At 37.6% G+C, this 20,770-nt stretch overlaps 1 protein-coding gene across 1 annotated transcript; it reads right to left on the reverse strand.

The window, feature by feature from the left end:
* LOC115692416 (nuclear pore complex protein NUP107) lies at positions 1–18,980 on the reverse strand. The gene is made up of 24 exons (XM_056315387.1): positions 18,756–18,980; positions 18,056–18,435; positions 16,921–16,990; positions 16,609–16,725; positions 15,533–15,563; positions 15,295–15,420; positions 13,870–14,028; positions 12,604–12,696; positions 12,351–12,518; positions 11,920–12,018; positions 9,704–9,939; positions 9,564–9,621; positions 9,173–9,261; positions 6,925–7,056; positions 6,167–6,289; positions 5,290–5,388; positions 5,028–5,216; positions 4,539–4,713; positions 4,301–4,457; positions 3,994–4,196; positions 2,915–3,056; positions 761–921; positions 513–629; positions 1–173 (listed from the first exon to the last, which is right to left on the reverse strand). Exons 1-24 carry the CDS (start codon positions 18,833–18,835, stop codon positions 108–110), a joined length of 3,270 nt encoding a protein of 1,089 aa, XP_056171362.1. The 5' UTR covers positions 18,836–18,980; the 3' UTR covers positions 1–107.
* Positions 18,981–20,770: the final 1,790 nt, after the last annotated feature.

Consider the following 20,770-nt stretch of genomic DNA (forward strand, 5'->3'; position numbering starts at 1 on the left):
TTAGACTTCCAAAACGACCTTCATTTTCTCTTTTTTGGCTCCTCGCCTCATGCTTTACGAAGTTTAAAAAAAGAAGAAGAGCCGATCAGGTTAAATTTACAATAGGCCTATTCATCAACTTGCCGTTGCTCCATGCTGCATATGGAGTATTCCCTCTCTAAGAACAAAAATTCCTGGAAAAAACCAATGACACCATCAGCATATTCAAGTTACTGGAACAATCCCACAAGAGTAGGCGAAATGAATATAAGTTGGACACTACTTTTTGTAAGAAAAGTATAAAAGAGAGTAAAACCACGCTCCATTCTAGACACAATAAAAGTGTATGATCGAGATGTCCTTTGTCCACAGGGTGCAGAATTAAAAGTATCAAAGACAATTTACACCAAAGAGGACCCGGAGGACTCGAGTGAATCATTATCATGCCACTAAAATATGCGTGCAACAAAGTCAGGTCTTCCACGATATGGGAAGACCCAAAATCCCGTATCAAGTACTAGTATCAAATTTACCTGCAACTGTTGCTGACTAAACAGATGAAGTAGCCCTGTTTCAGGTGAAGTGATCAGTTCAATCAGATCGTCATGGCTTTCGGGAAGGCCACCAGACTCCACAACAGACACCAAGACCTGCATTGCATAGAGAACAGCTCAATAAACTGAAAGACAGATGGGATGCACTGTGCATCCATTTTGGTATGTATTCTGGAAATGTCAAAAAGAATAGAGACGGGATTTCTTCTTTGGGGAGAAAACACCACCTGCATGCATCGCAGAATGACTTCTGGTAGACAACACCTACGACACAGGCCCCGGACGATGTATGATGCTGGGCCGTCCAAAGAACCATCTTTATTTGAATACCAAGCATCTAATCGGGAGATTTCCATGGTGACTCCAATCTGAAATCGAGCAAGCTCACCTGCAGTAAACAGTCATCAGCACTACGAAAATAAGCCGGTGCATCTGAAAATCTGGACCAATCTGTGTAGACTGAACTGATTTTCAGTTTTTCAAAGATTGGATTTTGGGGTAAATTTCAACCTTTTTTCACATAAATTATGCCTAAGACGGTATTAAAGATTGTATTTCAACAACTTATAGCAGCTTACCAAACAAAAGCTAAGAGAAAAAAGATGTGAGTATTACTAGCAGGACATCTACAATTATCTGAAAAAAAAATGTAGGCCAGTCTTCAGTCATTGGATCAGGAAACCAAATTGCACCATATAAGCCATCTGGCATAATTCTATATAGTTTTCCTGAAGTCTTTTATTCTACAAAGTTTTCCTGAATTTTTCTCTGTCTACAACAGCAAGTTCATCAAATCGCCCCACCGGTTAACTTTTCAAGATAACTTCTACAGTTAACTTTTCCCTTGCTTCACTTTCCGATGTCTGAAAATCCTAAAAAGAAAAACAGCTCTTAAACTTCACTAACTCTCTTCAAGCAAATTCCATGACTATCAACCTCTTTCCCAAATGAGGAAACCTTAGACCCAAGCATCTTTAAAACATTGGATATTTGCAACAATGCAACCACTCATTTGAACACTTCAAGCTGGTCAAATGACTCAAGATCTACCTGCGAAGTTACTCATTGTCCTCAAAATCATTCTAGCCGGAGAGGAGGGAGGGTTAAACCAAAATCATGTGTCAACCCGTAACCAAAATGAACTGATTTATTTAGTCAGATCATATGTCTTCGGTTTTGTGATATTTTGGAGTATACAATCATATGTAAAGAGTGGAAATCATCAAAATGCAGGTAGGAGTGAGGAAGAAGCTCAGGGTGGACTAGAGTTCCCATTGTCACAGATTGAATTGATTGGTTGGAAAGGGAAGCCATAGGAAAGTCTGCAAACTGGAACAAGTGACTCAGTAGGGTTTTTGGTGGAAAGCTGGACCAAACCAGTCCGTTGAGACCCTTATTTAGCAGTGTTAGGAGTAAGTTTCACTGCCAAGTTCCCATTTTCTTTTGACAAGTGATCTAGTCATAAAAACAAACAAACAAAAACCGAGTACAGAATCAAGGAAGAAAGCATTATGTGACAATTAAAGTTTATTTTATCAATGAAATCAATATATCTGCCTATTGCATACCCAAAGAGTTCAATCAAAGAGGCTCATCCTTAGTGTTTCTCTCGAGTTGAATTTAAAATGCATAGTGCCATCATTGAGTTTCAATAAAAGATGCAAATGAATATCAAGAGATGGAAGAAGGGCTTCCTATAACGATACCCTAATTTAAACAACACAATGCCAAAACACATTGACATGTTGTCATGCATGTTAATTCCAATTAAGATTAAACTATTATAAAGAAGAATGTGAAAGTTTTTACCTTTTACATCCTCCCTGCTCTCTCCTAGTCTTCTACCCCCATAAAATTGTTTGTGTTGTTCATCATGAAAATTAACAATTATCTGATTGCTTTTGCCCATATGACAAAAAATGCAGAGAATCGAACTTCCGAGCAATCACACAATTTGGATCAGAGATAGATTATTTCTTTTTCCTAATCTTAATATAGCATTTCCCATCCAGACCACTTCCTAATGAAAAATGGCAAGCCCTCCAGATAAAATTTCCTGGCACATTCATGTAATGATATGCCCTATGAAATAGAACGTATGAAAAAAGATGCAATATGTTCATAACTCCACTTACTCCGATTCACTATAAGCAAGCACATGGAATTTACTTTCAATAAAGAGAATAACCAATCTGCTTCTTTGGCAGTCCAAGAAATCTTATGAGCAAGCAAGAGACAATCATCATCATCATCACATTGCTTCATCTTTCCCCGCACTATATTGTCTCCAATGGCATTATTAAGGGGCAACTCATACCAAGTAAGGAACAAATTTTAAAAAAAGAGCACAAATGAATGCAGTTATGAACTGTTTTTCTCACCCTTGAAGCCAGCTGCCACCATACTAGCAAGTATGCCACCATCATTAAGTACATGGAGTCCCAACCCGTCACCTTCGATGGCCAAGCACCTTAGGACAACCTCAATGCAGTACTTATCCTTGGATGAGATAGCAACATTCACCTGCCCATTACATTTAAAACGTCAGCAAAGGGAAACGATATCTTCCAATTCAGCTCACAATGTCATGATCACTTTTATCTACCTGTCAATTCAGCAATCATGCCCGGTAAATTTCTTAGCTTTCCTCTACTAGACTTTGCTGCACTTAGGTACTTTAATAGAACAAGACCAAAATTACTTCAGTGACTGCCATTTATCAAACTAAGTACAGCTGACAACACTCCCCATTCTCCTATCAATAGTCCATACTTGGGAACCAATGACATAAGGAACTGTTAGACCGAACCCATATCATAGGTAGAGGTTGTTTCCAAGAATAAAATCCAAGCTACATGCTGCCGGCGACCGAGGAAGAGTTACAACATTAGTAGGCAAATGGAGAGGAAACTAAGCTAGACAAAGGACAGGATTACTTTTAGGAGACATTTGAAGACAGCCTGGTAACATCTTTTGGATAGACCTATGGACATAACAAAAAAGAAAAATGGCATCTGTGATTGTTGTTTCATTGTCAATAACATCAAACAATACTGGCCAAAAGGAAAAAGGCAGAACACTTATCATTAGTTCTGATTAACTAATGCAGTTAACAGCAATAGATTCAATGTAGAAGGAGAGTTGCTCTTGAATTCCTCAATCATCCAAAACATCTTGACCCTGCTTTTTCCACACATCTAAGTGTTGATCTTGAATATACCTCAAGAACTAATTAGTTCTATATTTCTTTTTAATATGTGAATTTCCAAGGGGAAATTCTGTGTAAGAATACGCAAATCTCTCATCAAAAAGGAGAAGAAAATGGCAGAATTTTGTTTTTCCACTCATGAGATTAAATTATCATATTTAGCTTCACATCAAATTCCGGTAAGCACGTAACTGACATGAATAAGGCATGTAAGGAACCGAAGAGAAATTTGATGAAAACAGACCATCATACCATCAATTGCCGACCTAACACCACTTCCTCACTCACTGAAGAGTAAAGTGCACTCATCAGCGTAGCACAAATTGTGGCATCTGGACACATACATTCACCAGATGGAAGGCAGAGCAATGCAGATGCGTGCAACTCAAGGTAAATAGGTTCCACTGCCTCATACACGTTTTCTTCATGAGAAGTCAACCAGGGATTTTCTTTCCCTGTGGTCAAATTGGGAAGTTCAAAGAATCAAACACAAATCAACTGTCTTAAGTTGTGTCTGCTTTTTGCATAAAGCATAATTACAGTAGCTGAACCCACTTACTCAGTAGTAATGAACGTGCTGACTGTAGGTTTTCTCTAGCTGCAGCAGAAGCTTTTTCCTTCTCCTCCTGTGAGAGTTCTACTGCAGAAACTTCTGCATTCTCTTGTTCGATTTTGAGCCATTTACGGTAAGTTGCATCACAGGAGTAGTACTCACTCTGACAAATAAATGATACATAACCATCATAAGGAATATATCGATGGAACAAAAATGTATGAGTCATGCCTACGAAACATACCCAGTCTTGGAATTCACTTAAATCCTCCGAGATATCATAATTTTCAAGAGCATCAAGATTCTCCGACAGCTGCTTCAGAGGTTCAGCAAGGAAGCTAAGTAACTTGTGAGCACCTATGGGCATTGCAGGCACTCTCCAAAGGGAAATCAAAGCGAATTCCCTGAACAGTATATTGCTACAAAAGAAGAAGAAAACTTAAACAAGAGTACCAAGAAACAGGAGGAATGAGATAACAATGACGAAGCGAAGCGATCGTGGTGACGATTCAAGTAAGACAGACGTGTTTATCAGATGAGTATATAAAAAAGAGGAAATGCAAAAGATGGAACAATGTGCAGAAATATCTAAAAAGAAAAGGAAAGAAAAGAACATTTGATTTCAAGTTACCAATACAACAAAATGTAAGTGATGAAAAACAAGCTATACTAACTTTTCATCATTTAGTACAAAAGAAACTAAGAAAAACCAGAAGGCCCAAAAGGATATTACCTATGCATTAGAGCACGAAGCAGCAGCTTGACACTAATAACCTTAACGTCTGCAATGGTGGAAGGTGGTGTGAAGCAGAGCCACTGAATAACCATAGCCTTTTGAAGGCTTTGAAGGCGATGCTGCTCAGCAATGTCCAATGTATTATCATACTTTCTAACTTTGGTTTCTCTTGAACTTGACAGAACCCTATTCAAGTCAAAGTTCATCAAATTTCCAGTAATCAGCATAAAACCAGAAGGCAGTAAAACGAAATTTGTACCTCTCAATTATTTCTTCGAAACTTCCCTTTGAATCATCGCTAGGAGAAAATGGCAAGTACTCTATAGCAGAAAGGAAGATCTTATACTTGACATGTACACTGCAAGAAAATAACGGAAATCAAACTCATAAACACGAAAACCAAAGCAGCTGACAAGCATATGAATATGGTTATCTTCGCACTCAGCACAGTACAAGTGATGGAAGGACACTGCAATGGCATAAAGGAAGTGATCATTAAAGCATACCCTGTACAATTAATATACCATTTAGGAGAATAAACTATGGGCTTCTCTACAGCATAGATGGTGATCCCTCAAATGCCATGGCTCGTGAAATTTGTCCCCAGGATTGTCACATTTGGTATTATCAGGGAAATCTAAATCTAAGCATCTTATGCTAGCATGTGATAGGGGACCCACTTCCACCTAAAGTTATCGAGTGTTAACCAGAGTATGCTACCTCCTTCCAACCTCATGTGGGACCCATATGTATATAAGAGGAGAGAGTATACTCCTAAACCACCTAATAAGTTCTCCAGTTCAACAGTTACTATCCATGCATGATATGAAGACCGGATCATACTTCGGTACGTAATTTTGCATGTTCAGGACATCTTCAAAGTTTCTATGTTTCCACGAGTGCTGCTTTTATTCAAATGATATATTTGACCTAATTTACTTTCTACTTAAATTTTAGAATGCAAATACAAAATGTGGAATATTCTCACATTTGAAGGTGGTAAATTGAACAATCAGACCAACAGAAGTTAATTATACCGACAATATGACGGTCTTTAAAAGATTGTCACACAAAACCGCGTGAACATAAGGAGAGACAAAAGAAGAAAGATTCAAAACAATTCTACATCTACAGACCTGCTGTTCACCCTAAGTTCCATCATGTGGGCAAAGAGTTCAATGCATCGGTGACGAGCAAGCTGAGAAGCATAAATCCCAACCAATTCCTCATGCTGTTTTGAGAACAGAAACATCGCATACCTGAAATTGAACCCCAAACAGGCAAATGAATCATAGAATTGTTGCCTCCATAACATCACAAGACAGTGATCGGTGCAAACTTCAAAACCATTGAAGAATTAATGGACTATATGAAAACTGGACAACCACGCTAAAAAAATAAGGGATCTTCTACCATTGCAGAACTATTGTAGAGACCTACACAGCTAGAAATACAGGTGGCCATATAGGTATAACAAGGCAGTAGGTACCTTCATGTCCTGAATAAAGAATAAAATGAAAACGTCTGGCTGGCATTATTTAACTTTGAGAAAGGAGAATATGTTTTCCAACTCTACAAGTGATTAGTCACAACTCCGAACAAAGTTCTAACAAAACGAGTAGCAGACATTGACACCAACAGGTTATAATCAATAGATAAGTTTGCAAATCATCGAATGAGCAGCATATGATTACTAACTGACCCATTATCATACATGCAAACTGGTTCATTATGAAGGAGCACATTAGCCCCTAGATTTGCCTACATGAAGAATTAGACCAACAGCGAGACATTATATTAATTCAGGGCTTATTAACAACCTGCAGAATCTAAAGTCCATATACTTTGTTAATCCATCGAAAAAACAGTTACTTAATGCAAGAAAAAGACTCACATGTGAAGAATGAAATCACCAACTGTCATAATCTTCTCCTTGAAGGCATCCTTAACTTCATCAGCAAGCAGATATCTTAGCACAAGTACTAAATGAGCTCCAAACCTAATCATCTGAGGATCCCCATGTGGCCTGAAAGAAGGCGAAATACAAACCTTAAGGAATCTTTCGCAGTAACTTGCTTCTCAGAACCCAGACATGGAGAGAGAGAGAGAGAGAGAGAGAGAGAGAGAGAGAGAGAGGAAAATTCATGACTGCTCCTCCATCAAATCACACTCTAACCAAAAGAATAGAGAATAATTTTTCAAAAGGTGTTTCTTCACTGAAATCACCGGAAAGCATTGTCTTCAAAATAATGATTTGGCTTGTAAAAGATTTGACAAAGCCAAACTGGGCATAGACAACATAAAAATTGCCTGCAGTAAAAGTATGTTTTCTGCAAGTTTTTCTTTATAGATAATAAAGGTTTTAATCTATTCAAGTAAATCAGAAATGGTTATAAAAATAAAGAAACAAAGAACAATAAGAAACAAAGGAAAACTTCACAAAACTACTTGAAGTCAGAACAAGATCTCCAAGCCAAATAAAGAGTACTACACAGAAGCAATAGAAGATTCTAAACCCTCAAACAATCTTTTATTGCCTCCTTCCAAATGCACCACATGAGAGAGTGGTGCAGTACCCCAATACTTCTTAGATACTTAGCCTTCTCCATAAGCATCCCAACAACTAAAAAGCTAGATGGCATGACTTGGCATTACCCACGCCACCTTAGATGAACTAAGCATATGCATCCAAAGCTGAAGAGCAAAGTCCCAATGAAGAAAGAGATGATTAACAGATTTCCCCGAATGCTTACACAAGCAACACCGATCCACGAAAAGAAAATTCCGTTTCCTGAGATTCTCAATGGTAAGAATCTTATTCCAAGCTACCATCCAACCAAAAAAGAAAAGAGATTATATATGGTATATAGGGCAGCCAAATTGCTTTAGAGAGGAATGAATGAGGGGGGAAATTCCCCAAGATAGACTAACATAATTTAACACTGAATTTCCTGTCATTAGCTGAGGTACCACACCATCTTGTCATCCCTGAAACCATATATTTTCACAAGTTGAACTGTTACAATTACTTGTTGACTTGCCTTGACTCAGCTACCCACATTTTCTAACTTCCAAGATCTCTTCTATAGGTTTCATCTTGTTGTGGGCTTCTTGAAGGGAAAAACTAAATGAAAACAGCTATATATCAAATGTTAGGACTCGGCCTTTAAGTATGCATCATTAGAAAACAAATAGAAGACGACCAGAGGTTATTCTTCTGGTTCAGGATGCACACACGCACAGAGAGAGAGAGAGAGAGAGAGAGAGAGAGATGGTGGAGTTTAACAGAAGATTTATTCTTGCTTTTACTGTTGGCAGAATTTTGATTTTCAGGGTCTTTACGTATGCTTTCAGAGTCCTAGTAGAATTAGGTTTACTTCTTTAGGTAGGAGTCCTATTAATAATGGGTTTTATGCCTATTTATAAGTGTTGGAGGGTTGTTTTCAGAGGGTAGTTTCCATTATTGAGTAAAGTTTGTTTTCTAGAAATTTGTTTTTCCTTTTCTCTAGCTTTGACGTCCACAAGACAACATTTTAGATTGTAAGTTTCCTTGTGAATTGTTCGATTTGCTTCTTCAATTCTGTTCTTGGTGTTAGATGCCTTGTCAGGGTGGATAAGAGCCAGGTTCCGATCTTTCTTCATGGCTGCAAGGAGTATGCGAGTCCTAGGCTCAACCAAGCCCAATAGATTGTTGAGATGAAATGAACAATCAAACGACTTGCTTTAGAAGTGCAAACTCTATGTCAAGATCGTGAAAGAGCCCAAGAAAGGGTGCCAGAAGGCGATCATGATCCCGATGTTATGTTTTCTTTTTACATGTGGCGCCATTAGGGGCATTGATACTCTGAGACTGGCACAAATAAACTTGTTTTTATTGCTTAATTTAGTAATCTGGAGCTTTATGATCAATCCATATGCAAGATTTCCTAGAGTTATTTTGCAAAGCTTATATAACTTTACGATTATACAGTTCGAAAGTACAATCCAATTTCATGGGATCAGGTTAAAAAACGTGTTCGAATATCCTGCTAGAAAAATTGAAAGAAAAACCAGGAAGCCATGGTCATAAAAAGCTACCTTACATCCAATAGTTAAGTATCTGGAAATGAAATAAGTTGCTGAGCATTTTCATATTCTAATACCTGAAGACATTTTGATCATCTTCTGAAGGTGCTATCCATGACCAGATAAGATCCAGCAACTGTGGTATATTCCCTTCCATAAGTTTCATCTGCAAAAGCAAGTCATGCCAAGCTCAAATGAAGTGATAAACAATAAAACTATCACCAGAAGATCTAATTGAACTCTTAGTCGAATGATGTATGTTTCATATTGTGCGGACAAATCGTCCAAAAGGATCAAAGTTGCCCGCCTGTAACAGATTGCGTACCTTCGTACAAGACAGAAAAATGAATGGAAATGCTATGATGATATAGTTTTCATAATTGATGCAGTAAAGAAGCAATTATATGCTTCATCCATGCTTCCATGACCAGAATTCAGCCAAAATGATTCTCCTGCCAAGATACTCACCTCAATTTGCCTTTGCTGCTCTTTGCATCCTCGCATAACGGCCTCGTGGACAGCATCACTAAATTAGGCCGAAAGTGAGGCTTATCATATATTGAAAGAAACGAAACTAACTTCCAAAGAAATTGAGTCTTGTTTAGTACCCTGAATGAAGTTTCTGAAGAAGAGCAGAAAGATGTCGTGGCTGCTGGTTAAGAACTTGCAGCGGCCAATTTTCAGGCCCCGATGAAGACTGAGATGTGCCCTCAATTTGTTCAGGACTGCCATCAACATCATCTCCATAACTCTTTGAATGAGCCATTCCACCAGGCTGCAAGCGAGCGAGTTCCATGTCCACCAGAACATCAAGCCAGGACTTGGCCATTGCCCAGCAAGCAGACTGCAATTGTGGTGGGCATACATCAGCCTTTCATGTGATTGCTATTTCTGTTTATGATAAATGTACTATAATATCGAAGAAGGTAACCTATTCATGTACATAAGATGCACACAAAAGACAATGCTAGGCAAAGCCTAAAGAACAGAAAAACTGGAAAATTGCTCAGAAACAAAATTCAAATCCCGGTCTGGCAAAGTGTCAAATGCCGTCTCTTTCGATTAGTTGTCAGGTGCTTCTGATCCAACCATTCTTCTCCTGTTTCCCCAGACCAGAGCTTGTGCATCATGCAAATCTTACAATTATATCAAGCAGGGTTTTCAAGATGCATGGTGTTCACACTAGTCCACCTCATGAATTAGGTTAGGTATGGAAAAAGGTTGAATTTTCTTATTTTCTTTTCTTTGTTTCTCTCATTCCCTTTTCCTTTTTATTTGTTAATAAAATTTTTCCTCTCCAAATTGATTTATATTATCCAGGACAATGCCCTTTTGTGCCATAACCACTAGACAAACTTTCATTATTTAGAGGAGATTGCATGCTTTGTTTTTAAATAATATCAATGTTTAATTTTAAGCATAAAGCCAATTGTTTACCCAAATCCATCCAGCACTTTTCATCTCATCATATTATTTGGTAATCCTTTCGGGGAAGCTTCATAGGTTCCTGATTTAGTAAGGAGGGACCAACCAAGAGCAGTCAGTACAGTAAAGGAAAAAAACGATTCACAATTCTTGATTTAATCAGAACTAATTCGCTTATATAGATTTGATTGCAACCGTTTATTGACACAATAACTATTTTACATCTATGACTGAGCAAAAATTATGAAAAAATTGGGCGAGATGATCATTATGGCAAGTTGTAATGAATATTAATAATAAATTATGAAAAAGAACGGTGCCCACCATCAAACTTGGGTTTTCACCACCTTTAAAGTTATCAAGGACCGTTTGTTTAAGCGTTTTATAAGCAAAGAGCACATTCTTTGCTTTCCCGCCAAAATTTGAATGTCCTAACTTCAAAAAACTATGAAAAAATTATATGCGAACGTAAGTCTCAACATTTATATGTCATAAAAGTTTCATAAATTTAGGATTAAACAAAAAGTCATAGGGCGTTTGTCGCAAAATTTAGATTAAGTAAAAAGAAAAGATAATCCAGACACTCCTCAAAAAACTTTCTTTTAAAACTCATGGCCTTTGCACAGATGCCAACAACCAAGTAACTCATTTCAGTGTTCTCCGTAACGTCACCGATTGAACTTCAGAAATTGACCAAATTTCTGAAGCATCTTCACCACAATTATTCATAGATTTGAAGCTTTTCTACACATGTAGCACCAGGTCACAATGAAAAGACAGAAAAATCTCAAGTTTTTATTTGTTAAAATTCTTCCCAGGCATTGTGTCTAGGGGTTGCTCCTTTTGCTAAAGTCTTTGGGAGAACTTCATACAAAAATTATACTTCATAATCCTTGCTCATTTAGATTTTATGAAATTGTCACTGAAGTTTGTAAACTATTCATGAAGTAGCTAGATATAGGGAGCAAACTAGTACATGGCTATGATGTCTCAAAGGCTCAATTCCTTTTCAATCTTTTGCATTTACATCATAAAACTGTCATCCAAGCAAATATGAATCGAGTCTGCAAAAATTATTCCTATAAGCATAAGCTGGTACATCTGTCTGCCAGGCACCTCGTAATGGCTAGTCCATACTGCGTCTGCCAAAATTTTCTGCTACCCTACCGTACGCCCTAGAAAACAGAAATCATAATCCTACCTTTAACTTGTCCATCATCTATCACTAAGCCTCAAAGGCTAAATCATGTGACAGAACGCTAAAGATAATTCCTTGCCATATCTAGCCTTTCCACATTGTCACAAGAAATGCTAACCATTCATAGGAAAAGGCCAAAAAGAACTCGCAGAAGTTAAAGAAGTCAACAATAATTATGTTGATTAGATGGAAAAGACAAACCTCCCAGTCTGTACATATTGGAAGCAAGCACCTCAAATTGCTACATTGTGCTGCATATACAGCAGCTTCGTATTTGCAACCATCTTTCTCAGCAATCCTCTTTAAAGTACCATGCACAAAGGCAGAAACATATGTTAGACTACAAAAACCAAACACCAGAGAGAATCATCAAACATCCAAAAACTTGAAGAACCCTGAGTCTTGGTAAGAATCCTAGCGCTATTGAATGAAGATGGCCACAGTTATTCATAATGCATACCACAAGAAAATGGGACTAACATATATATGCAGATTGTTGAACCAATACACCTTAAATAGAGTTGCATTTTCGGCACACAGATGCTGCACGTCAGTATTAAAATGATATATTCAACAAAGAAGAGTTAATGTAATGAGTCAAGTATGTGCAGAATCCATCATTAGAACCCTACTTCTGATGCGCAGTAGGATGCCCATTTCCAGAGGCGCCACTGGTGTCCAATGCCATTTTCCAACTCAATTGCTTGAAGAGTCCGATTTTTTCCATTCTTTACCAGGGCTTCACATGAAGGAAATAGATCCAACCCTCCAAATGGACGAAGAGTTGCCGCTCTCCATGGCTGCCATGCCATAACAAAGTAAGCTTCATAAGAACATTAATAACTGGTTGAATTTACAATTGCATCTTTTTGAAACTCAACACACCTGTCCAGCAGACCGACAAATGTCACAAGCCTCATCGAGTCTCCCAGCCCTTAATAAAGTCCACACATCTTCCAATAGCAAATTATCTTGTTTCTGTAAGGAAATATTGAAAGTCCTGGTTTAATTTCCACAAGCTTAAGGATCGTATAAAGGTATATGTTCACGATAACTGCATCCACCCAACAATAGGAAAAGTAGGAAAGGCACGCAACTATTGACAAAATGATTGCAAGAAAAGCTTCACACACAATATGACTTCCACTTAATTAGAACTAGGTTTCTGCTTTGTGTCAAGTGTAGAAAAGGCCGTACCAGAAGCTATATGAAGTGATGATAACAGTTCTGGCAGTACCAAAGCAGGTATCATTCTTCTTCCTAACAATTAGTCTTTTGATGTTTTATGTAGGGATTTTAAAATCCATTAATTAACATCAACTTCATGGACACAAATATTTCTCCAAAAAGCCATAGTTATCGAGCGGCATCATGTGTGCTGCAGCATGTAAGCAATGGAATATAATCTGGAGAAAATAAATAGCATGTGTCTTTGCTTGCAAGACAGACAATTTCCCCCCTTGATGGAGATTAGAAAATCAACATTATATCTGCTTTACAATCAAGTATAACCTATGTTTTTTAGGACTGACAATAAGCTCTCAGTCTGAATTAGTATTTTAACTCAGATGCTGAAGATGGAAAAACTGTGAATTCCAGCCTTCTTGGCTATTGGAAGCAGTGCACGGAGTAATATCCTTGAAATCCTTGAAAAGAGGGATTATATCTCAACATATCCATCGGGACTCAGCTGCATTTCTCAACCTTAATACATGTGGATATAGAAACTCTCTGTACCACAAATGGCCAGCACAAAGAGGATAAATTTCTCACAAGATATTTTTCTTTTCTCCATCATCTTATGCCCTTTTTTGAAGTTTCCTTCCAATGACCCCCAAAAAAATACAATAGAAGGGTACTAGCAAATGCATTTTATCATTTTTATAGTAAGGCATGAAAATCACAAACAACTACAAGTATGGTGAACATAGATGCACAAGCTTCATTAAGAATGAATCATCTAAAGGCTTCTAAGCATGCTGGGGCCAAGAAGGGGAAAATTTTTTAAATATAACCAATTTTGAAGGGGGAACACAGACTTCGAACAGTAATTTGGTCAATATTTTATTTATAACCAATGCTATAATTGGAATGTTACGGTGGGTATTTGTTTGCTAGAACTATGAGAGTATATACAGGCAAGAGAAATACTTTGTCATCAGGCAGCTGATGCGCATGTTCACGTGTTGGAGCATCAAAATCCAAGTGACGAACAGTGTCTGTATCAGAACGACCCTTCTTAAGAAACCTCTGTGTGTGATGCCAGATTCCAGAGCTGGGAAGATAGGTTCCAACATGAGATCCTCGCACCTGAAATGACAGATAAGTTAATGGGAGTCCCTGTAAAAAACTCATGACATCTATCTGTAAGGAAACCTATGATATTCGGCCAGCACAGAAGCATAGCAATATCAGAACCTAGAGGGATACAAGCATGACACTCAGCATTATGGATCAACTCGTAGATTTTTTCTCAAATTGCATACCAAAAGCAGACTTCCACATTCAGTTGGATTACCAATTAGAGAAGGATTGTAGATATTTTGCTTCCTCATTTCAGTATTTTCTTCACCTTTTTTTGTTGATAGATAAAAAGTTCAACTATAGGGCACCAAGGAGGTGCAAACCCACATACAAAAAGAGCCCAAAAAACTAAAGCCATATAAAAAACAGCCCTCAAAACCGAAAGGAGTTTCTAGCATCTAAACCAGAATATATATATAGAAAGACAAAAAATGATGCGTATTTTCAAATATATACAATAAATTCACTAAAAAGTGGTACCAAGAAGGCATTAGCCCCACAAAAAATGGCTTCTTAAGCAAAGCCTTTCAAGTACAAAAAATAAACACCAGATTGTGACATGATCAATCTAGAAACACGCATAAATAAGTATCTAACCACCAACATCTTCACCCTTCCACTTCGCTATACCAAAGATGAAGAACATAACACTCAAACTCTATGGATTTTACTGAGAAAATTCTTCTCTTTCTAAGCTCTCCTTGTTTCTTTCGGTCTAAATATGCAAAAGAACAGCACGATGTCCATTTTCAGGAATTTTTATTTTGCTGTACGGTAATTACACCTTGTCATGACTATGATCCTGTTCTTGCTTGACTTTCTTCTCAAGGCCGGTTCATCCCAATGATAGAAAAAAAGCAAGCTACCAATATTATCAGAACAGAGTAAATATTATTAACCATCCACCAAACTGCCGCATAACTAGAAGATATAACTCCTGCATTGTCAAAACCCAAAGTCAGCTACAGTTGACCTAATGGGTCCAGCGACCTTTGGTCTAATCTTTTATGGGAGACATGGTTTAGTACATAACCATCAAAAATTCATTATTTATGATGTCTTAGGTAGCTGACACAATCCTATCCACAAAGGTACAAAAAACTGTGGTGCCACCGGAACTGACAGGTACCAAATTGTAAGAAACAACACTGCCAGGTGGAAAAGAGATTGGTGAAGCATAGGCAATATTTGTCGATTATTCTGAACAACAAATCACACTTTACAACATAATTTGATGTCCCTCATAAAAGAAATAAGTGAAGAGAGTTATGCCTTGCTTTCCAAATCAAGTGCTTTGGAAGCTAGTCCCTCTAACCACTGAACAACCCGGAGGCACAACTGTGCCGTATGGTCATTTGAAACAAACTGACAAGCCTCCAAATGCGATGTAGTTGGATACTGTACTAAACAAAGAGAAAGATGTTATTAGAAAAAGTAAAGTATTATACATGACCCTGAAGTCATTTTGCAAACATCAAAAGATAACTGTTGAGACAGAAAGATGCATTACCAAATATATATCTTTTGGAATGTCTTCATTCCCTGTATAAGAAAGAGAAAATGTCAGAACCACATGCACGCAGACAGCTTCAGGAAGAGAGGGGCAACTCAGCAGGGATAAGCATACATGAAATATTGACACAATGACAGGCTAGACAAATACTTACAAGTTGCTGCGGAAATAGTAAATTCAAAAGATTTAGGGTGCCTCTAATTCTAGAGAAATGTCAGACTTTCATTTTCAGTGAGAAATTTTTAGGAAAATGTTTTCTTGTTTTCAGACTATCTTCCTCTTTTTTCTTTTCTTTCACGACTCTACGAGCTGATTTACCTCTCTTGCAAGACTTGGTCTTCTGGGGCAAATGCTTCATCTTGTAATTTTTGGAACTCTATTACTTATAGTTTGTGTTCATTTTGATTTTATTAGAATTTCAAAAAATTTGGAGCACAAGTTGGTACATTGTTTATACTCTCTGTAAGTCATCTTTCTCATACTTTCAGTTCCAACATTGGCAAGAAATGTTTAAACATGAATTCTTCATTAATTACCAATTCTCTCCTCATATATAATCGAAAACTTCAGAAACCATTTTATAAAATGATAAAAGACTTATCCTAGCAGTTTTCTGTTTCCACAAAGAATTGTAAAGAAAGAAAGAACCAAATAGATCCTTAAGAAATTTTCGTCTATATCCTCGACCTTAATCAAGTACGCCTACCACTAAAATTTATACTTATCAAACTTGATCCTGATCTCGATCTTTAAAATCAGTTTGGATTCATTAACCGACCAATAAAAAGATTATTCACCAGTGATACTACTAAAGAATTCAAAAACGATTTCTAATTCATCACATGGATAAATGCAAAAATTACAGCACATTTTTTATGTCCAGGTAGTCATATGCAAGATATCAAAAAAAAAAACCGTGAAATCTCACATGATCTCATTATTGTATGGAGCTTCACAACACTCGCCACACACAACGAATAACGTGCTAAAATCACAAAACCAGATTTAATAGATTAAACTGTCAAAGAAATGTTCTAGCATATAATCAACTTCAAGAGGTCAGAGATCTGTTTCCTTTTCCATATAGATACCACAGGAGAGACCACGAAGCAGCCTCATCAAGCAAGAATTGAGCCTTTTGTCTCATTAGCTTGTCCTCCACAATGCGATGCTTCATATTGGAACCATACCTTTTGAAGCCAAAAGAGTAAAATGAGAGTCACGCCATGCAAGGGTAAGAAGAGTACACAAGTAACACACAACTATTACACTTCAACAAAAGCAATAGTAATTGTGCGGTGAATTTGCTAGTCCATTCACACATTGCCAAATTCCCACAGAACCAGTCATTAAGTACCGTATTATTTGTCTGCTGTAAATTATACCTGATTGACTCTGAAACATTTCTACAAGATGACTCAAATCGTAGTATTAGATCAGGTATAGACATCAGCCCTGCAAAAGGATAAAAAGTAAGACTCTAGAAAGCATGCTATTGAAAGTTTCATATTTAAGTCTGCCAAATCGCATAACACTGCAGATTTAAATATAACTGTCAAGAACAGGTGCATGCCCACAACACGATACTATTTATACACTTGTGAACTTCAGGTTAAAGGGAAAGGACACACACACACACACACACTCACCCGCACGCGCGTACACAACACAGAGAGATCAATTATATGACACCTACGCTAAGCTCACAAAAGAAATTAGAAGAATCCCCTGCACAGGTTTTGAGTATATCGAAATTGAAACTTGAGCTTCTTTTGTTGATTTACACTCCAAAGCGACCATATAATCCTCATAAAAGCTCCCCTCAACTTTCGTCTAAACTCGCAAGAACAACTAGTTTCTGTGGTGAGCATGTCTTCAATGTCCTCTCTTCACTTAAAAACTTACTTATCTACTCTCTATGTTGACTCATGTCTATTCATGAATACACTCTCTCCGATAAAAGCTGCAGGTAATCTGTGCTGAAAAGAAAAACTACAATCTCTGTGTTGACAACACAACCCATCCATATTTTAAAAGGATTTTTTTTAAGATGATAACAGACAAGTCAAACATCAGGCCCACAAGTCTGATGCTCATAATCTAAGTCAGAACAGATTTTCAAGAAGCTTAAATGAAAACAAACAAACAGACAAACAGCAGCTGCATCTTTTTAGATAAAAATTCCTTGAAAGGATAGCAAGGGGGAACCTTTAACAACCATATAGAAAGCAGATATAATAGCTGCAGCATCCTACAATCCTCTATCATGGCAATTTAAACCATTGCATATGACTCACCTAAGTAACATAAAGCATCACAGTTACGGAACTGAAGATCGAGGCACATGCTCATATTTCATCTCAGATTCAAATTTCCATGAAATAGTTCTCCATACCCTCCACGGTATCAGTGCAAATAATGTATATGTGAAAGTGACCAAATAAATCAACCATGAGATTAAAGAGACGAACATCTATTCAATTTATCTCTACATGCTAACAGTTAATCTACTTAGAACACCTTGAATAGCAGAATCCAGCAGAGAAGCAAATAAAGAGAATGTCATCTCTCCACTGTCCGATGACGACTCATCCTCCTGCTTACAAGCCTTCAGCGAATAACTTCCAGCTCTTCGGACCGAAACAAAACCCGTCTCGGCCTCCAACTTCCCATGACCCTCGATGGAGTATCTTCTCTTGGAAGAAGACTGGGTCCTCGCAGGCGTTCGCTCTGCGTAATCAGCATCGAAGCCCAAGGCTTCCTGCTTAATGTCTTCAAGAAGAAGCGCGGCATTTGTCGGGCTGTGGATGTGTGGTCCATCGTACAGCAAGCTACCCTGCCTTGCCATCGACCCCGAACGTTTCTGGGGCGATATGTTGGAATTCGACGACTGCCCTCTCCTGAGCATGCAACAACACGATTCAATCCCAACGACATGCCTTGCCTAGACAAAACTACATTTACCGACACACAGAACGGTGCCCTTAATTGGAAGAAGATAGTCAGACAAGATCATCAGAGTGAAATCGACATATCGACAAGTACAGTTTGAAAGGAACAGGGGGCAAAGAGGCTGCTGATTTCCAAGCTTCCACATTCGACCTTAGGATGACCGAACCACCATCATTTCCCCCCTCCGATTCCAATCAATCTCGACAACCATGGAGCACAAGATGAGCGGAGGAATGTAAAAACGAAAGGGATGCATGGATTGATTTACCCGTATCGTCGAAACTGCTCCCTAATTGTGAGATCCTCTGGGTCGAAATAGCTGGGCGACGCATCCATTTCGTCCTCCATGGTAGCTCCGGGCTTGAAGCTTCGCAGTGTCGGTCACGGTGAAGAAGGAAGTAGCTCAGAGTCAGAGCTGACCCTTAAACCCTAATTCTCCATGCGCGGGAATTGAAAGAAGTATGATGGCCGGATCAGTCCGTGGTTGCTTTGGGTCTCGACCCGACTCCGGACGAGAGGTCATTCACCATCCAAATCTAGACCTGCCATTATTTTTAGGGAAAAATAACACAAATAGTCCCTGCATTTTGACCCAACATATAATATGATCCCTGAACTTTTAATTTATTCAATATGGTTCCTGAACTTTAATCCAATATGCAATATAGTTCCTGAACTTTTAATTTGTTTAATATCGTCCATGAACTTTGATAGATGATTAACATTTTAGTCCATTCTATATTTGGTCAAAATACAGTGTTTGTATAATTTTCCATTATTTTTACCCCCTTCGAGCCAAGTGGTCTGGGCCAACGGAAGCCCGAAATATCTCTCCTTTTTCAAGTAAAAGGAGCAGGACAAAACACAACCAAGAAATTCTCTTATACGAATCTCACAACTAATTTCATATATACAACTTAAGTTTTAGAATACAAATCTTTGGAGAAAAGCTCTAGGAAAATCCCCGTGAGCGGTTGAGAATGTACAGTGGGATTGTCTTGTTGTTGCTCTGTACTTGTTGCTTGCAAAATCTCCTATGACATTTTGAAGAATTGACAAAATCATTTTTTGCCTATTACAATTGATAAATGCAGATATTGTTTATTTAAGTTGATGTTGATACGAGGAACACTTTGTCACCATTAACGGCATCTGAAGTTTATAGTGGAAACACGCCAAATCGGATGGACCTTGATAGAGAGTGTACAAATCTAGGCTAACAAGAAGAATTTGAGATATTATGATAGGGTAAACAATTGAATGAACTCAATCGCTTATATACTCATGAAGACCAATGATTAGAGCCTCGTAAGTCGATTTTCAGTGAGTAACTTGGATAGACTTACTGAATTGCTGATAAAGGTAACTCCCTGTATCAATTGAAAAAGAAATGTTATTTACGTGTTTATGTTACCCGGATAAGATGACCCATATATTCTTTTTAACTTGATTTGTAGGTCAACAACTCTCTCTCGAATCCCTTTTTGTCTATATGAATTCCTGACCATGGATTTTCTATAAGATTAATAACTAGCTTCAAGATCTGGAATTTTGGAAAGAAGAACTGGATATAAATCAAATTAGTTCTTCCCTATTTTGCTCGCTTAATTAGTGAAACGGACAATTGACTATTATACTCTATTTACAGAGGCTTCACTATTGCTAGGAAAATCACATTGCATGGATTGCCAAATTTCCAACAATTGTGTTTATCAAATTCAACGGCTAATTGATTTTTTTGAGGGTTAATACCATGAAAAATCCTAAATTAGTGTATTTGTAATAAATTTACCACAAACTAATTTTTTGACTCCAAAAACTCCAAACCAATACAGTTGTGATAAATTTACCATCTACTAATTCCGTTAAATTTTACCATCAAATTACTGTATTGGATGGCACGTGGTAGTTGACGAGTGTATTAGTTTGGGGTTTTACCCTCCGTTTGTTATAGGTGTACTAGTTTGTGATTTTTTATGATATTAATCCAATTTAACGGAAATTAACGGAGGGTAAATTTATGACAAATTTACTGATTTTGGGTTTTTGGTGGCTAATTTGGGATAAATTTGTCATATGACTAGTTTGGAATTTTTTGTGGTCAAAATATTAGTTTGGGGTAAATTTATTACAAATGTACCAATTTCGGATTTTTCGTGGTATTAACCCTTCTTTTGAAGATTCTCCGCAGCTAATTTGGAGATTGAAGATTTATATCAGAAATTCAAAACAATATAAAGGAAGTAGAGAAAAACACAGAAAGCTACAAATTCTGATCACGTT

Source organism: Syzygium oleosum, unplaced genomic scaffold (assembly GCF_021117445.2).
Source record: "Syzygium oleosum isolate NSW1041296 unplaced genomic scaffold, Sole_v2.1 Sole_v2.10, whole genome shotgun sequence".
Taxonomy (NCBI): domain Eukaryota; kingdom Viridiplantae; phylum Streptophyta; class Magnoliopsida; order Myrtales; family Myrtaceae; genus Syzygium; species Syzygium oleosum.